Raw genomic sequence first — 13,904 nt, forward strand, 5'->3', positions numbered from 1 at the left:
TCCCAAAGGGCTATTTAACTCATTACAAATCAATGACTAGGAGAAACCAAGATAGCAAAGATTTGATTTTTCAGCTTAACTGCACTTTTCATTTCACTAACAGCAACTGGCCACCACAAAAACTGTAGGTATTCGCTGTCTATGAAAATAAAGCCACCTGCCCAGAGGGAAAAGATGAGCAACTACTGTATCTCTAAATTTCAAGGGGACACACATTCATTAGATCAGATTATTTGGTTAACTTCAGTGCGTTCTCCAGGGCCTGCAACCTACAACTGCCAGAGCAGCTGATGTTTTCAGCTCAGCAACATGAACACTGTCACAGGGTGGCATTTCAGGTTTTACAGCATCACAGTGTACATGGTTTTTTGTGGCTGTGATCTAAATGCATCTCCCTAAGCTGTCCAGTACATTGGACCAATTGAAATCTTTAAGAAAAACACGAGTTGGTCAAGAGCCAGAGGCATGTGAATGAATGGCCTCCAGATTTCAGCATATGAACCTCCACTGCAGTTACCAAATCACTGTGTTGTGGCATTAAAGACAAACTAGAGCCTCTGCTGTTTAAAAATTCAAAAGTTAAGCACAGCTTGATTTTGGTGCCTTATGTCCTTACAAAGACTTAAACCACTTCTGCTTGCTTGTTTATCAAACACGAGTTTGTCATTTCCATTCTTAACATGTTGATTTATGCTCTGCTGTAAAGCCCCTGTTAGAGACAGAGCAAATTTTTATTTATTTTATTTATTTTATTTATTTGTGGATTTCTGGAAGGCAGAAAAGGAATTAAATAAAAAAATATGGACACCACCATTACCATCCTGCAGCACCACACCTTATTGCTTATTTTCAGGACTTTCACAGCTGTTCTCACAAACATGTAAGCAATTTCTGAACATCACAGAGAAGTGCTGAGATCACTCTAACACATGACTTTCTGCTATTGAGCACTACGTGAGTCTGTTTGCTGTGGCTTAGAACATTCCCAATGATCTGGCATGTCATGAAGCAATGCTAATTAATTAAAGAGATGCATGCCTAAATAAGTAGCATAGACATAATCTGGTTTTCAAGGGAAAAAAAATGCTGCTGTTCAAAGGTTTACTTTACCCATTTGGAGGAAGTTGTTACTGCATAAAACTGTGTGCCAAAAATATTCCAACCAACACAAAAGTGAAGGTAACTCTTTTGGTGTAATCTCTGCTCCCTCCTCTCTGCCTCAGGCATCAAATACCAGCATCTAAGCAAAGTAAGCTTTGCTCCCTCAAACAGCCTTGGCAATGACCTCGTGAATGTGCTGCTTTTCCTAAACTTTTTGGGGTCATCTCTGTCCCACTGCCAACCATCTTCACTGTGCTGATGGCCTGCCTTCTGTGCAGTGCAAGCTAATTCCTGCCTCCTCACAGTCATGAGAAGCCTCTGAATGCAGAGAGACAGGGATTACAGGAAAGCCTAAGTACAAACTACTAATTATGGCTTCTTTGCAAGCTTTTAGTTGTATCAAGTAGGCATGTCTGGTGAATATGCAGACAAGGGGTGATGAAGAACAGTAACATTAATGAAGTAAGCATAATCTGTTCTATTCAATAAAAGAGTTAGTCCAGTGGGTGAAAACCAGGATGTGACTGTAGATACTATCACAGCATAGCACGTATCTCACCAGAGAGGAAAAAGGTTAAGGTTAAAAAACAATTTAAAAGAAAACATCAAGAACCCTCCTATAATACCTGGGTTTGAAGCCTCAAAGATAATACACTTTCTATACCTATTCAGTCTACTGAAAGTCCTCTCTTTCTTAAGCTAAATTAGCAGCTTTAGCATACCCGACAATAATCATCAACTTAAAGAAAATGGGAGTATGTAGAAGCGTGTGTGTCACACATGTGATCGTGTGTGTCACCAGGAACAAAGGGTTGCAGTCAGGATCCTTTGAACTCAAACCTTAAAGGCTGCATGGCTTTCGGGGCTGCAGAAACATTAGTTTAAAATAAAGAGGACCAAATGTGGGAGAATCGAAGGCCAACTCAGAACTACTAAAACATAAACACTAAGATAAGGTCAGACAGAGAAAGCTGCGAGGCTGAGAACTGTGCCATGAGCAGTGCTCTTTACTGCAAGCATGTTCTCATACATTGTCAAAGGTCCCCTCCCTCCCTGCCAGCCCAGCAGCCTTGGCACGAAGATGCACTAAAGAGAGGAAAAATTCAGGTTCCAGAGGCAACGCTAATTTTAAAATTGAAGTTCCTGCCTCTGCATCCCAAGCAACATCTGTTCAAACAGGTAAATAATTTAGCCAGTCTTTTGCTTGAAAAGAGAAGTCCTCTCTTCAGTAAGGAAATGAAAAAGTTTGTTTTCTCTTGGTCTACATACGCTCTGTCATTGCAGTGACTGGTGCACCATAGGTTACAAGCAGGGAAACACAAGCTACCCAGCACCTCTAAAAATGTGGCTTATGAATTTCTTTGATCAAACATACTTCTGGTTGTTCTTTAAAGGCTTGTAAACCCTCTGTCCTCTGAGAACTCCTGACTACAGCTTACCTGACCACTTTTACCCTCTACTGGTAGTTTATACTGGGAATGCTGACACCTCTCCCAGTCCAATTAAGACAACTTCAATTAAGCAGCAAGAGTGAAAGCACCACAGTTTTCACAAGCAGTGCAGTGAAAAACGTACTTGCTAGAAACGTACTTACTTTTACACTCTCATTTATTTCAGCTGCCAAAGCACAGTCCTGAAGAGCTACAACTTAGCAGAGCACAGAGAGTGCAGTTGAGGCCACAACTAAAACAATTCTCATTTCCCTGGGACACGACCGGAACACTGTTCTGATCACTTTAGTAGGAAGGTGTTCAACTCTCTTTGCAGCTGGCAATGAAACCTGGCTCAGTACTCTCTGACAGCACTGCAAGCCTCCCTCTGCACACAGGGGAATCAGGGCAGTGCTGGGGATGGCAGCTCAGGTCCTGCCTGTTCCTGCTGGGCAGAGTCCTCAGCAACTCCCAGAATGGAGACTGCAGCCTCTCCGGGCTGGAAAATACCGCTGAATAAATTAGTATGAGCTGGGCTGTGGAGGAACACAGGTCAGAATAATCACATCCATGTCACCCAGACTGCTGCAAGACATGACAGCTCTTCTGCCGGCAAGCGGATCAGCTGCTCGCTATAAACCTTCACCACTTCAGTCATTAATTATGAAGTTTTTCCTCATCACTACCCTGCAGAGAGTGTGCTGCACTTAAACATTTTCAAGGCTACAGCAGCCTTAGTAATTCTGACATTTTTACTTAATCAATCTTTGCATTTGTATGCTGTATTAAGCACCTCTGCGAAATAGGAGCATTAATCAAATGTAATTTTCTGTTATAAGGGTGTGGTTTCCATAAAATGGACTTTTTCACCCATACTCTTCTCCATAATTAAAAAAAATGAATCCTTTAATGAAGTCCCTGAAGTTAATGCAGTTACAGTGACCTTTGAGAACTTGCAGAATTTTTACAGCAAAAAGAATTTATTTTAGTTCAGAAATCTCACCAGGCCTTTGCATTTCTAGAAATGGTACAAACTGTTGGATTTACAAGGGTGCACGTTTCTGGGCTTAGTTTTCTGGCTTCAAACTCTCTCAGAGTCTTTGAGTGAGGTATGAAATCCCACAGTCACTTCCCTATCAGGAGCATCTTTGTGCTACTGAGACAGCAATTAAGACAGCAGTAGGGTAACAACACAATGCTGAGTAATTTCTTCCTATTATTAGCTACAGCTATTACTGTCAGAAACTTCAGTGTTCTCCTGTATATAAAGAAAAAACACTCCAACACCTTTCTCTGCCCCTTTCAGGAAGGGGTCTCTGCCCACCCAGCAAAGATCCTTTGGTGAGTTTGGGACTATTGCCACATCTGCTTTTTTCCCTTCATGCAGTGGATCCAGAGCTCCTGCTTCAGCAACCTGTAAGGTTAAGAAAAACCACTGCCAACCAGGTCCATTGCCACTATATTCCATTTTGCTCCCAGTCCTATGAAAATCCCATGATGTAAATGAATTATTACTCTAAGGACTTGTGCAGAAAGTTAGTTCCCCCAGGATGGCTCTCAGGCTGATTCTTGGAGGTATGTCTGTCCTTTGGTGCCCACAGTGGCCAATTCCTAGGTGCCTATGAAATCTTGGACTCTAACCCAAGTGTAAAACCATCCACAAACAGGGAACACAAGGTAAGACCATGGGATGAAGCCTCTGATCACACCTAGGTGGTATTTACCTCATGCTAGAAAGGAGTGAAAGGTGGATAAAATGCATATGGATTAGGCACTAACAGTATCTGATCAGAGAAGTGTGAACCCTACTTCTGCCTGGACATCTGATTGAGGAACTGCACTCATTTCTTGGAGTTTTCTTCATAAACAGATGCACAAGGAAACCACAGCATCTGATAGCTGGATATGACATGGGGGAACCTGTGCTGAACTCATTTTGTATGCCTGAAGGACATATGCAAACCCACAGCACCCTCAGCCCTTGACCAGGGCAAATTTTGACCCAAATCTCCCTGGCTTTTCTGTCAACAGTAGTGGGGGTTCTGCCCTTCTCCAACAAACACCTATTAACATGAAGGAAAAGAGATATAACCATCAGAAATTGAGCAAGATGACTCTCAGGGTAGCTCCTGTCTACATTAGGACACTGGGTATCAATTTCTCACCTGAGAGATTAGTATTAGCTGCTGCAACACACACCGAGCAAACTCCTGTATCTCTGCTGCTCTGGTCTGGGCTACACTGGGAGCAGGGACTGGATCTATCCTCTGAATAAACAGAAAAAGGCTCACCCTGAGAATTCAGGCAAACGAGACTAAAACAAGGCTCCAAACAGCTCATCGTCTGTGGGGGACAATTTCAGCAGATCAGCAGCAAAAGTAAGTGCACCCAAAGGTGTTGGTGGCAGCTTAGGGCCTCATCTGCAGCTTTGTATCTACAGGATTAGGAACCTGCACAAGAACTTTTGCATCCAGCGCAGCATGCCTTGCAATCCCCCCCCTCAAGGATCCATGCCCTTCTTCCCACTGTCAGCTTTTTCAGGGAATGAAATCCTGGCACTCTCAGCCTATGGAAAGATCTACCTCAGCTATAAATTATTCCCTTCAGGAACCATAAAAAATTAATTATTCAGCAGCATGAGCCTTAAAGAATTTATTTTTGTTTGGCAGAAAATGTCAACGAGCAAAATGACAGCGCAGGGCGCTGCCTTGCCAAGACAAGGGGAAGGTTCACATTAGGGTTTAATATCATGGCATCGAAACAAAAGCCCTCTTCACTCAAAGTCTGTTTAGTATCAGCCAGATTGAAACCAAACTCAGCTTTTGTTCTGCAAACTGCCTAACCATACACTATGGTCTCTATGAAATGAGGCTCACCATGTAAGATACAACCCTTCCTGCCAAAGCCAACAGGAGATGCTGAGGAGGATCCAAATGAAGTTTCTGATACCATGTGTGGTACATCTGTTTCTAATGTTCCTGCATGTCATTTGCCTGATTCCATAAGACAGTTCACCTACATCCAAGTGCTGCAAATGCATCTCTCCCCAAAATGCCTATGGCCATTCATGGGGTCAAGACCAGAATCTTTTCTGTTTTGGGTAGAGAGGTGGGTTGTCCTTGCTACAACTGAGGTTCTTAACACATAAGGCTGCTTCAGGGAACGATGCAGGTGAGCCAGCCACAATGCTAAGAAATACAATCACCACAACAAGGAAATACAGAATCACTAAATCATTAAGGTTGGAAGAGACCTCAAAGATCGAGTTGAACTGTTAACCCAGCACTGCCAGCTCCACCACTAAACCCTGTCCATAAGTGCCACAGCTGCTGTTTTTGAACACTTCCAGGGACAGTATGCTGATTACCTTGCTGCCCTCAGTGTTCCCAGAAGATACACATGCTGGAGCCACCCACACAATCAGTGCTGAGGCACAGCACAATAGCAGTAAATGGCAACACCCTCCTCCTCTCTGTCATCTCGTGCCGAGGGAGAGGAAGGGCACGCTGTGCAACCGGACAGATGCCGTCAGCCCGTTCCTGCTGTGTCAGCAACCACTGCTTCCACACTGCACCCTGCAAGTGAGGAGCACTGTGGGGCAGGGCAGCAGTGACACAGACACCAGGGCAGCCTGCAGGTTCCTAAGGATGAGCACAGGTGTGTGCACGCACGTGCGCAAAACCCTGTTCATCTTGTCTGCTTGGGATGGGCTTCGATCTCTTACGTTTCGGTTGCACTTTTGGTGCTTTGAGGCTTTAAGGATCATTTAAATAAAGTTGCTGATGTTTTCAAATACTTAAGTGCCTACTTGGCCTTCTTGAAAATGTCTGGTTTTCCTCAGCTCGGCACTTTTCTACCTGCACATACATTCACTATGTGGATTAGTGATTTACTATACTGAGCAATGTAAAACCATCCTGGTTGGGTTTCTTTTTCTTCCTCATAATATATAAGCCGAGCATACTGCAATTTGATATTTCCATGCATTTTGTTTCACATCATCCTCAGAAAGAGTACTTAAAAATGAGGTCGATGAAAGCAAGTGTGAAGGTGCAAAGGAGAAGGTTTTTTTCATTGTTTGTCGCTACACTCAGGTAAAGCAAATTCCATGAGCTACAAGATGCTGCTCTGCTCTGATGCAAAAGCTGGATGAGGCGGGAGGGCTGAACATGCATGAATTTGGGTTTGCACTGCAAACGCCAATGCTGTGGCCACAGCAGCACGTAAACACAGGGCCTCAGCTCCAGGTACATTGCTCAGCACCAAATATATAGTGATGCTCTAAAATTATAATGGAGTAAGTTAAAAATACATAGGTGACAGCTGAAAACACATCCCTCCTGCACTAAGGAACTGAGCAGAAAATTTGCATGTACATCGATTGAATGGAGAGATTCTGCACTAACAGGCAATGGGGAGAGAATAATAATTCTCACTTCTCATTAATATTATCGCTACTCCAAATTTATTCTGATGGATTTCAAAACAAAAAAAAGAAAAAAATCAGTTTTAAAGAGAAAAAATAAACAAGTGCCTTTGTTGAACAAGTCTCCAGCATCATCTCTGAAAGGAAGCTCTGTTGTGCAGACAACCAGCCTTTTTAATGCAGAATGCTGACAATGGGACTTTCTTTAAAAAGTCCTGTGAAACAAAGTGCTCTATTAAAACAAAAGTAATGTAAAAATAGCTTAATTAAAAATTAAATAAAATGCAGGAGCAGTCTGCTTCCTCTGGTTAGTTCAGCTCCCAATGGTTAATGCTGTGTTTTGGAAAATGTCTGTAGGACACGGTAGCGCTCTTAGTAAGCGCGAGCCTGTCATCCAGTCACCTTAACCACACAAACACACCCATTGTAATAACAAATCACAGACACTGTCTATCCTGAAGAGGATTAGAAAACTCCATAAATGCAAGAGTTTGTTATGCTGCCTTGAGGTTCAGATGTGAATTCTTGCAAACGATTTTATCACCCACCCCTTTTCTTTCCACTAAAACACTACAACTTCCTTTGTTGGCACTGAGCAAGTGAAACCTGATCTCTGAAGAATGAGCTATTACTGCAGTACTAATAATACTCTCCCTGCCTCCCACTAAGATTTGCAATGTTTTAATGAACAACAGAACAATATTTGAAAAATAATTCCATATGTACATTCTGTAAACAGACCTCAGGCTCTTATACTGGTTTGACCTGAAGTGCACTGTACTGTACCGTCTCTACAAAATGAAATTGAAGTTGAGTACAAAGTAGTACATTTATATGCAGTAGGTTCTTCATGCAGCAAAGTTCCTTCCCTGCCCACCCAGGATGGAGTAGGACAGTTTCCCCCTTTGCTGTAGTTCACCAGTTTTTACTGGGAGGGGATTAGCATGGTACTGGGCTTCAGTCTCCACTCACAGGAGCCCTTCTGTTGAGTACCAAACACAACTAAAGGTCACTCTCACTGGTTCTAGGAGTCTCCTGTCACTTGCTGCACTGTGGCACAACTGCAGAGAGGATGGTGCCAGCCCTGCTGGTCCCCAGGGCACTCTCAGGGGGCACTGGGAAAACCTCTCAGCTTGGAGAGACCGTAACATAGGGGTCACTTGCTTCCTCTATAGGGACTGCACAGAGATGCACCTCTGCTGCTGCTCAAAGCACCTGGAAATGTAAATCTTTGCACTTACCATTATACTGGCTGGAACCAGAATACTCCCTACTAAACAGCTCAACATTATGGATATTCCCTTCTGAAACCATGAGCTGGCTCTGTGCATTGCCATAGCCCCTCAGAGTCACTCTGGGCAGAGACATCAACACTCTGGGTGCTTTGAGACTAAACTTTAGTTTCCCATGTCATTCATCACATCTCGCACCTGGCACATGTAAAACAAACACCTCATACCAGAATGGGACAGGGCAGAGTAGAAATAACCTAGCAAGGAATCTTACACTTGAAAAACTTAAATAAAACTTCCAATACCCAAGGTGGCTCCATGGTCTTAATACACCTTTTAAAGTCATCATTATTACAATCCCAGCTGTAAAAGATGACCAAATGAATTCAACACTTATTAGCACATCAGGCGTGTTGGATGCGTGACACACTAATGTGGCACCATTCCCTGGGCAGCGCCGTGTGGATACTCCGTGTGGTGCACTCACACTGTGTCCAACAGGGTCACAGCTCCCATCTCCTCTCCTGCTGCACAGCCTGTCGCCCCACTAACAGCTCTGACCTTATGTGGACCGTGGAGGAACACAGCACCATTTAACACAGGAGAAGGCATCAGGACCCAGCCCTTAATGACGTTATTTTCTTATATTACTTGGCACTTGCCCTTAAATTCATCTAACAACTTCTCTCAGATGTTCCTTTAAAAAGAATTTCACTTTTTTTCTCCCTATCAGTGAACACAAAGACTACTGGTTTACCTTAGTGGAGAGAATTTTTACTTAACTTTTCTGCACTCCCTGAGGAGTTATACTTACATCATGCATGGAGTCAAGAAGTTTAGTCAGTTGGTAGAATCTCTGCCAGCTTTGCCCAGAGTTACTTGGACATTTAGTTACCATCTTCTTTAGTTCTTTAATGTAATTTGCCCTCATTTCTTCAAATGCAGCTTGGCTTTTGAGACCATCCTTGGGAACTGTCATTGAAAAGACAGTCTTGAATTAATATTAACTGCATTGCTTATTCTTTTGATGTGCATACTTAAACAGTTACACCAGTTAATGGATGAAGGAATTAAACTTTTAAGCAAAGTCCATAATTTTACAGACAATGGTAAGGGATCAACAACATCATACAGATTTTCAAGCAATTCAGGCATCCTCTCCAGATGTGTGATTGCAGAAGCTGTGGCAGAGGACAAGATAACATCTGAGAAATATGACACATGCTAACCTCATGTCCAAACTGTTTTTAATACAGTCCAACCACACAAAAAAAGGCAGATGGATCAAGGGTATTTCTTTAAAAGTTGAAGATGTGATTTATCATTCTTGAATGATTCCCTGCACTTGGCAGAGGAGGAGAAAGTACAGAACTAGAGCAGAAATGCTAGACCAAGTGACACATTTTTAAGCCATCAAGTAAGATCTAAAATTTCTTTGAATGTTAGCAAGCATCAGACTAACACCAGACAAACAGAGCCATTATTCTGCACGGAACAGCAGACTGTTTTCCAAACAGGCATCCTGAGCCGGTGTTTGGACACGACATACCGTTGATCACACAGGGGTCACAGAGACATACCGTTGTATGCACTTGTAGTGATCTATTAAAGTTTCCATTTGCCAGACAGAGATGGAATCAGGACCATGGAATCATCATTTCACAAATGGGCTGAACCTAGAGTTTTTTGATACTTTTCACTGTGACATCAACCAGGCTAATTACAAAAGCAAATACACGGTTTCTTTACAGACAGCAAATACTGCTGCACTCCGGTGGTCCTGCCCCAAACAGGAATGGCTTATTAGAATTAAATCCCTACAAAAACCTCAAAGATGTTTAAATAACATTACTCAAAATGTTCTGGTGTTTAACATCTGAAATGGTTGAACACTGCGTAACCATCAAATGTATTTTTATCTCTATCTCTTAATGGTAGTCCACAGAACAAAAATAAAATACTACACTGTAACAGGAGTTTATTTCCAGGCAAGTCAGAAAACTATGCCAGAGTAAGCTAAATGGGAAGTTACCTATTAAAAAGGCAAAGAAAAAAAGGTGATCTTCCAATTTAGCTTACGCTGACTTAACATCTTGACAACAACTGTCTTGTTCATCCATCCACTTCTCTTTCAGATCCTGTGAACTGCCCTCTGTCCCACTGAAATCCTATCATAAGCATGTAACAACTGCCCAAATGGCTCCAGAGTTGAAACTTTAAGAAAAAGCATCAGTATTTACCAGAGCAACTTAGCAATGGAAAACAAGGAGGAGCTGGACTACCACAAGAGCAGCAATGACTTGAGGCCACCAAGGGCTGAAAGGGGGCACCAAGGAAGAATCTTTAGAAAAAGCCTAGGAGGTAACACACCAACCTGACTACTGCTTGGTAAGTATTATCTATTTATACCATATAATCACAGTATAAATATTATACTGTATGAACATAACATTTATTTTTTAAATTCTAGATGCAAACTCAGTCAGCTGACTGATAAAAGAAACTGTCTGGAAAAAATATACAAATTCAGTTCAAGCTGAATGAATACAGAGGCAGCAATCGAGATGAGTAAAACCATCAGGGCACACTGCAGCCCTCACACAAAACACACAGGCTTTACAGTTCCTTTAATATTTACTGCCTGTGTTCCTACTGCTGCTTAAAGACTGCTAGAACCACTCTGTCTACTACTATGTGTTTTACTGTTCTGTCTGAAAATTATTATACCATCACCCCAGCCAGATTATTAGGAAAGAAAGACAGACCACAAATAAAGAGAACTCAAGCAAAACATGAAATTCTGGAGGTTTGCCCAGTGTTTCTGATTTTACTTATCAAATACAGCAATGCTGTTGGCAAGCTCCCAAAATCTATGGTCTGTGGAAAGCAAGAAAACAATTGAGTTGTAATGTGTGGTTTCTTCCACATGTAAATGGAGTGAAACTTCCTTGATGTGGTCATCATGAAAGTTTCAGAATAACTTGTACTCTGCTCATCACATGATTCAATAAAAAAAATTAAATGAAAACAAACCTGGTGTTTTCTGTCATGAGATTGCACAAAGGTGCAATCATTCAAAAACAGGTTTGCTGCCCTTCACATGACACTTTCTGGGTTTTGTCAGTGTCTTCATTTCCACTTCACTCTCTTCTCTGTCTCTCTAATGTAAATATCTTGATTCTCCCACAACAAACTATTTTTAGCAGGTTTTCTAGTGACCATGATGTGTGTTTCAAAGGGACCCAGCTCACTGGTGTTAATTGGCCAGGCTGATCTCACATAACAGATTCTTGCAATAACTCATTAGTTTATACTCCCAAGAGGGCAGAATAATAAATACCTAGCTTAAAGACACTTTGCTACGTTTTTAGAATGCCTTCAGGTTCTTTTTCTAAAGATTCTCCTCCTTTAGGGTTGATTAAAAAGTTGCAGAGACAGATCTCCAATCCAGACCCTCTCTCAAGAATATTTTGGGAGCCAACCTCCCCTGAACACATCCACGTTATATAAGCACTGCTAGTTGCTTCTGGAAAGACCCTGAGGGATAACCTTCAAAAAACCCCATTTACCCTTCAGGGCAACCCTGGAGTGTGTCAACTCCCCACTGTTCCCATTTCCACCCGTTGGTGGAGCAGGACCTGGGGGTCAGATTCTGTGGCCCATGACACAAAGTGCTCCCCCAGCCAGCGGCATCTCTCTGGCAGAACAGCTTCAGTCAAGAGGAGGGAGGCAGACAGCTGAGCCCAAAAAAAATTACAGACCCAGGAGGTTTCTGTTAGTGGATGCAATCCCCTCCCCACCAGCCTGGATAAGAAGCTGCAGCTTCACAATCTCCTTCAAAGAGCTACCAGCCAAAAGGTACAGGCAGAACGTGCTGATCTCAGCACCTCATCTGAAGGGGTGGCCACTCAGCTTTGCTGGATGCTGCAAATGCCTTCACAGGCACCTGTTCCTGCAGCCAACATGCCCATGCCATGGATGGGGACTCAGGAGGCTCCCGGGTGCTGCTGCTGCATCGTCAGTTTGCTCTGACCTGCAGATGTTCCAGTGATGAGCACTGTGCAGAGCTGCACAGCTCACACCTAAGGCTTGCCATTTGCTTCTCTCATCTTCAGCAGAAGATGGGATGATGGGAGAAGGCAATGGGATTTCAAAGGGTTCCACTCTCCCCAAAAGGAGATGCTCTGTGCAACATGAGCCCTGGCAGCTCTGGCATCCTGCTGCTGACAGCTTGGGAGTGAAGGCCAGAATAAGGGCAGAGGCCCCTTTGATCTCCCACTCCTCCTCTCCCTGTGCAATGCCCCTACATCCAATGTCCTGCCACTGGGGGAATTCCTCCCTGGTGTGTTCACCGAAGTGACATCCCGAACACCTGCCATCAAACTGATGTGTTAATTCATCATGTGTGAGCAAGTGGGTCCCACAAAAAGAAGTATGGTTCTACAGAAAAGAGTTGTTTTTACCAGTAAGTGGCTTTTTCATCCAGACTGATGAAAAAGTAATGTACAAACTGCCTGTGTATTTCTACAATTGTACTGGGACAGGAGTTTTTCAATATTTTCAGTAAGATAAGATCAAGAGGCCCGCTAATTACTACAGAGTGCTGTAACAAACAACAAGATGTAATTTTGTGTCTTAAAGCAGAATGCTCAAGAGAAAAATAAAGTAGGCACTGTCATTTATGAAACTTTCAGAAGCCTTTAAAAGAGCTTCCCATTCTCAAATCATTTGGCATTACAAAATCACCTGCTCTGCAATACAGACAATGTACATATTTTGATCTTGAAGGTGATGTTAAGTCAGCCAAACTCTGGTGGCTTTGAATGTTGAGCAGGGATTTTCCCTCAATCCCCACAGCTGTAGCACTTTATTTGCATGTCTGGTCTAGTCACATGGTTCCCCTAGGGAGCAGCAGGCCAAAGTCCCGTGCCTGGCCACTCCTGTCCCTCCAAAGCACGTGCCATGTTCACATTGCAAAGACACTTCCTGTGCTAACTGCAGATAAACCACAAGACACGAAACCAGGCTTATTCCTGCAGCACAGCTGGAAACACTTTGGCTCTTTTGTCACATCAGTTAAAAATCACTGCATCCCTCTGTGAACTGGAATATTTTCCAGTATTCCCATGTAACCATGAATCCAACTTACCTGTGCTTAACAGCAGCAAAACTTTCATTATAGTGTACTCCTCAAAGCTAAGCTGCAAGCGGACAAACTGCAGACTGATCTGGTGCATCCCCTGGCACAGTTCAAACATCGCAGACTGGCGCATCCGTTCCCTGCAGAGAGAGAGAAACAAAGTCCAGAGGTTAAGCATGGGAGAGAACAAGGTCTGGGAGAGCCTTCTCAGGAGGAAAGCAAGGTGTGACCTATAAACCAAGTGCTGATCACACAGGGGTCACAGAGACACACCATAAAGGAGCTGGGGAATACAGAGTCGGAGCTGGAGCCCTGCCTGGTCCCCATGCCCCCACTGCCTGTGAACTCCGGGAGACCTGGGCATCACTTTGCTACTGCACCACCTGCAATGTAGGGTAGGAGTTCACTTTGCTACCCAGCAGATCACAGGCAACATTAACAGCCACCCCCTAAAAGGTACAGCGACAAATGTAATTTGAGTTTTATACACTGATGGTGTTAATGAACTGGCAACAATGTTTTCAATGTATTTGAATTGTCAGTGTTTGTTCAGCTCTGCCCTGGCTTATGGAAAT

At 43.1% G+C, this 13,904-nt stretch overlaps 1 protein-coding gene across 5 annotated transcripts in view; it reads right to left on the reverse strand.

Moving 5' to 3' along the window:
* NR3C2 (nuclear receptor subfamily 3 group C member 2) overlaps window positions 1–13,904 on the reverse strand; it is a 206,784-nt gene that overhangs the window by 3,886 nt on the left and 188,994 nt on the right. For 4 of the 5 annotated variants that reach the window (XM_071555642.1, XM_071555640.1, XM_071555639.1 and 1 more), the window contains exons 7-8: window positions 13,339–13,469; window positions 9,004–9,161 (exon numbers count right to left, since the gene is read on the reverse strand). In XM_071555642.1, coding sequence (XP_071411743.1) covers window positions 9,004–9,161; window positions 13,339–13,469 — 289 coding nt within the window. The remainder of the gene's footprint in view (window positions 1–9,003; window positions 9,162–13,338; window positions 13,470–13,904) is intronic. The other variant, XM_071555643.1, reaches the window with a different exon arrangement.

The sequence above is a fragment of the Pithys albifrons genome, chromosome 5, assembly GCF_047495875.1.
Source record: "Pithys albifrons albifrons isolate INPA30051 chromosome 5, PitAlb_v1, whole genome shotgun sequence".
Taxonomy (NCBI): Eukaryota; Metazoa; Chordata; class Aves; order Passeriformes; family Thamnophilidae; genus Pithys; species Pithys albifrons.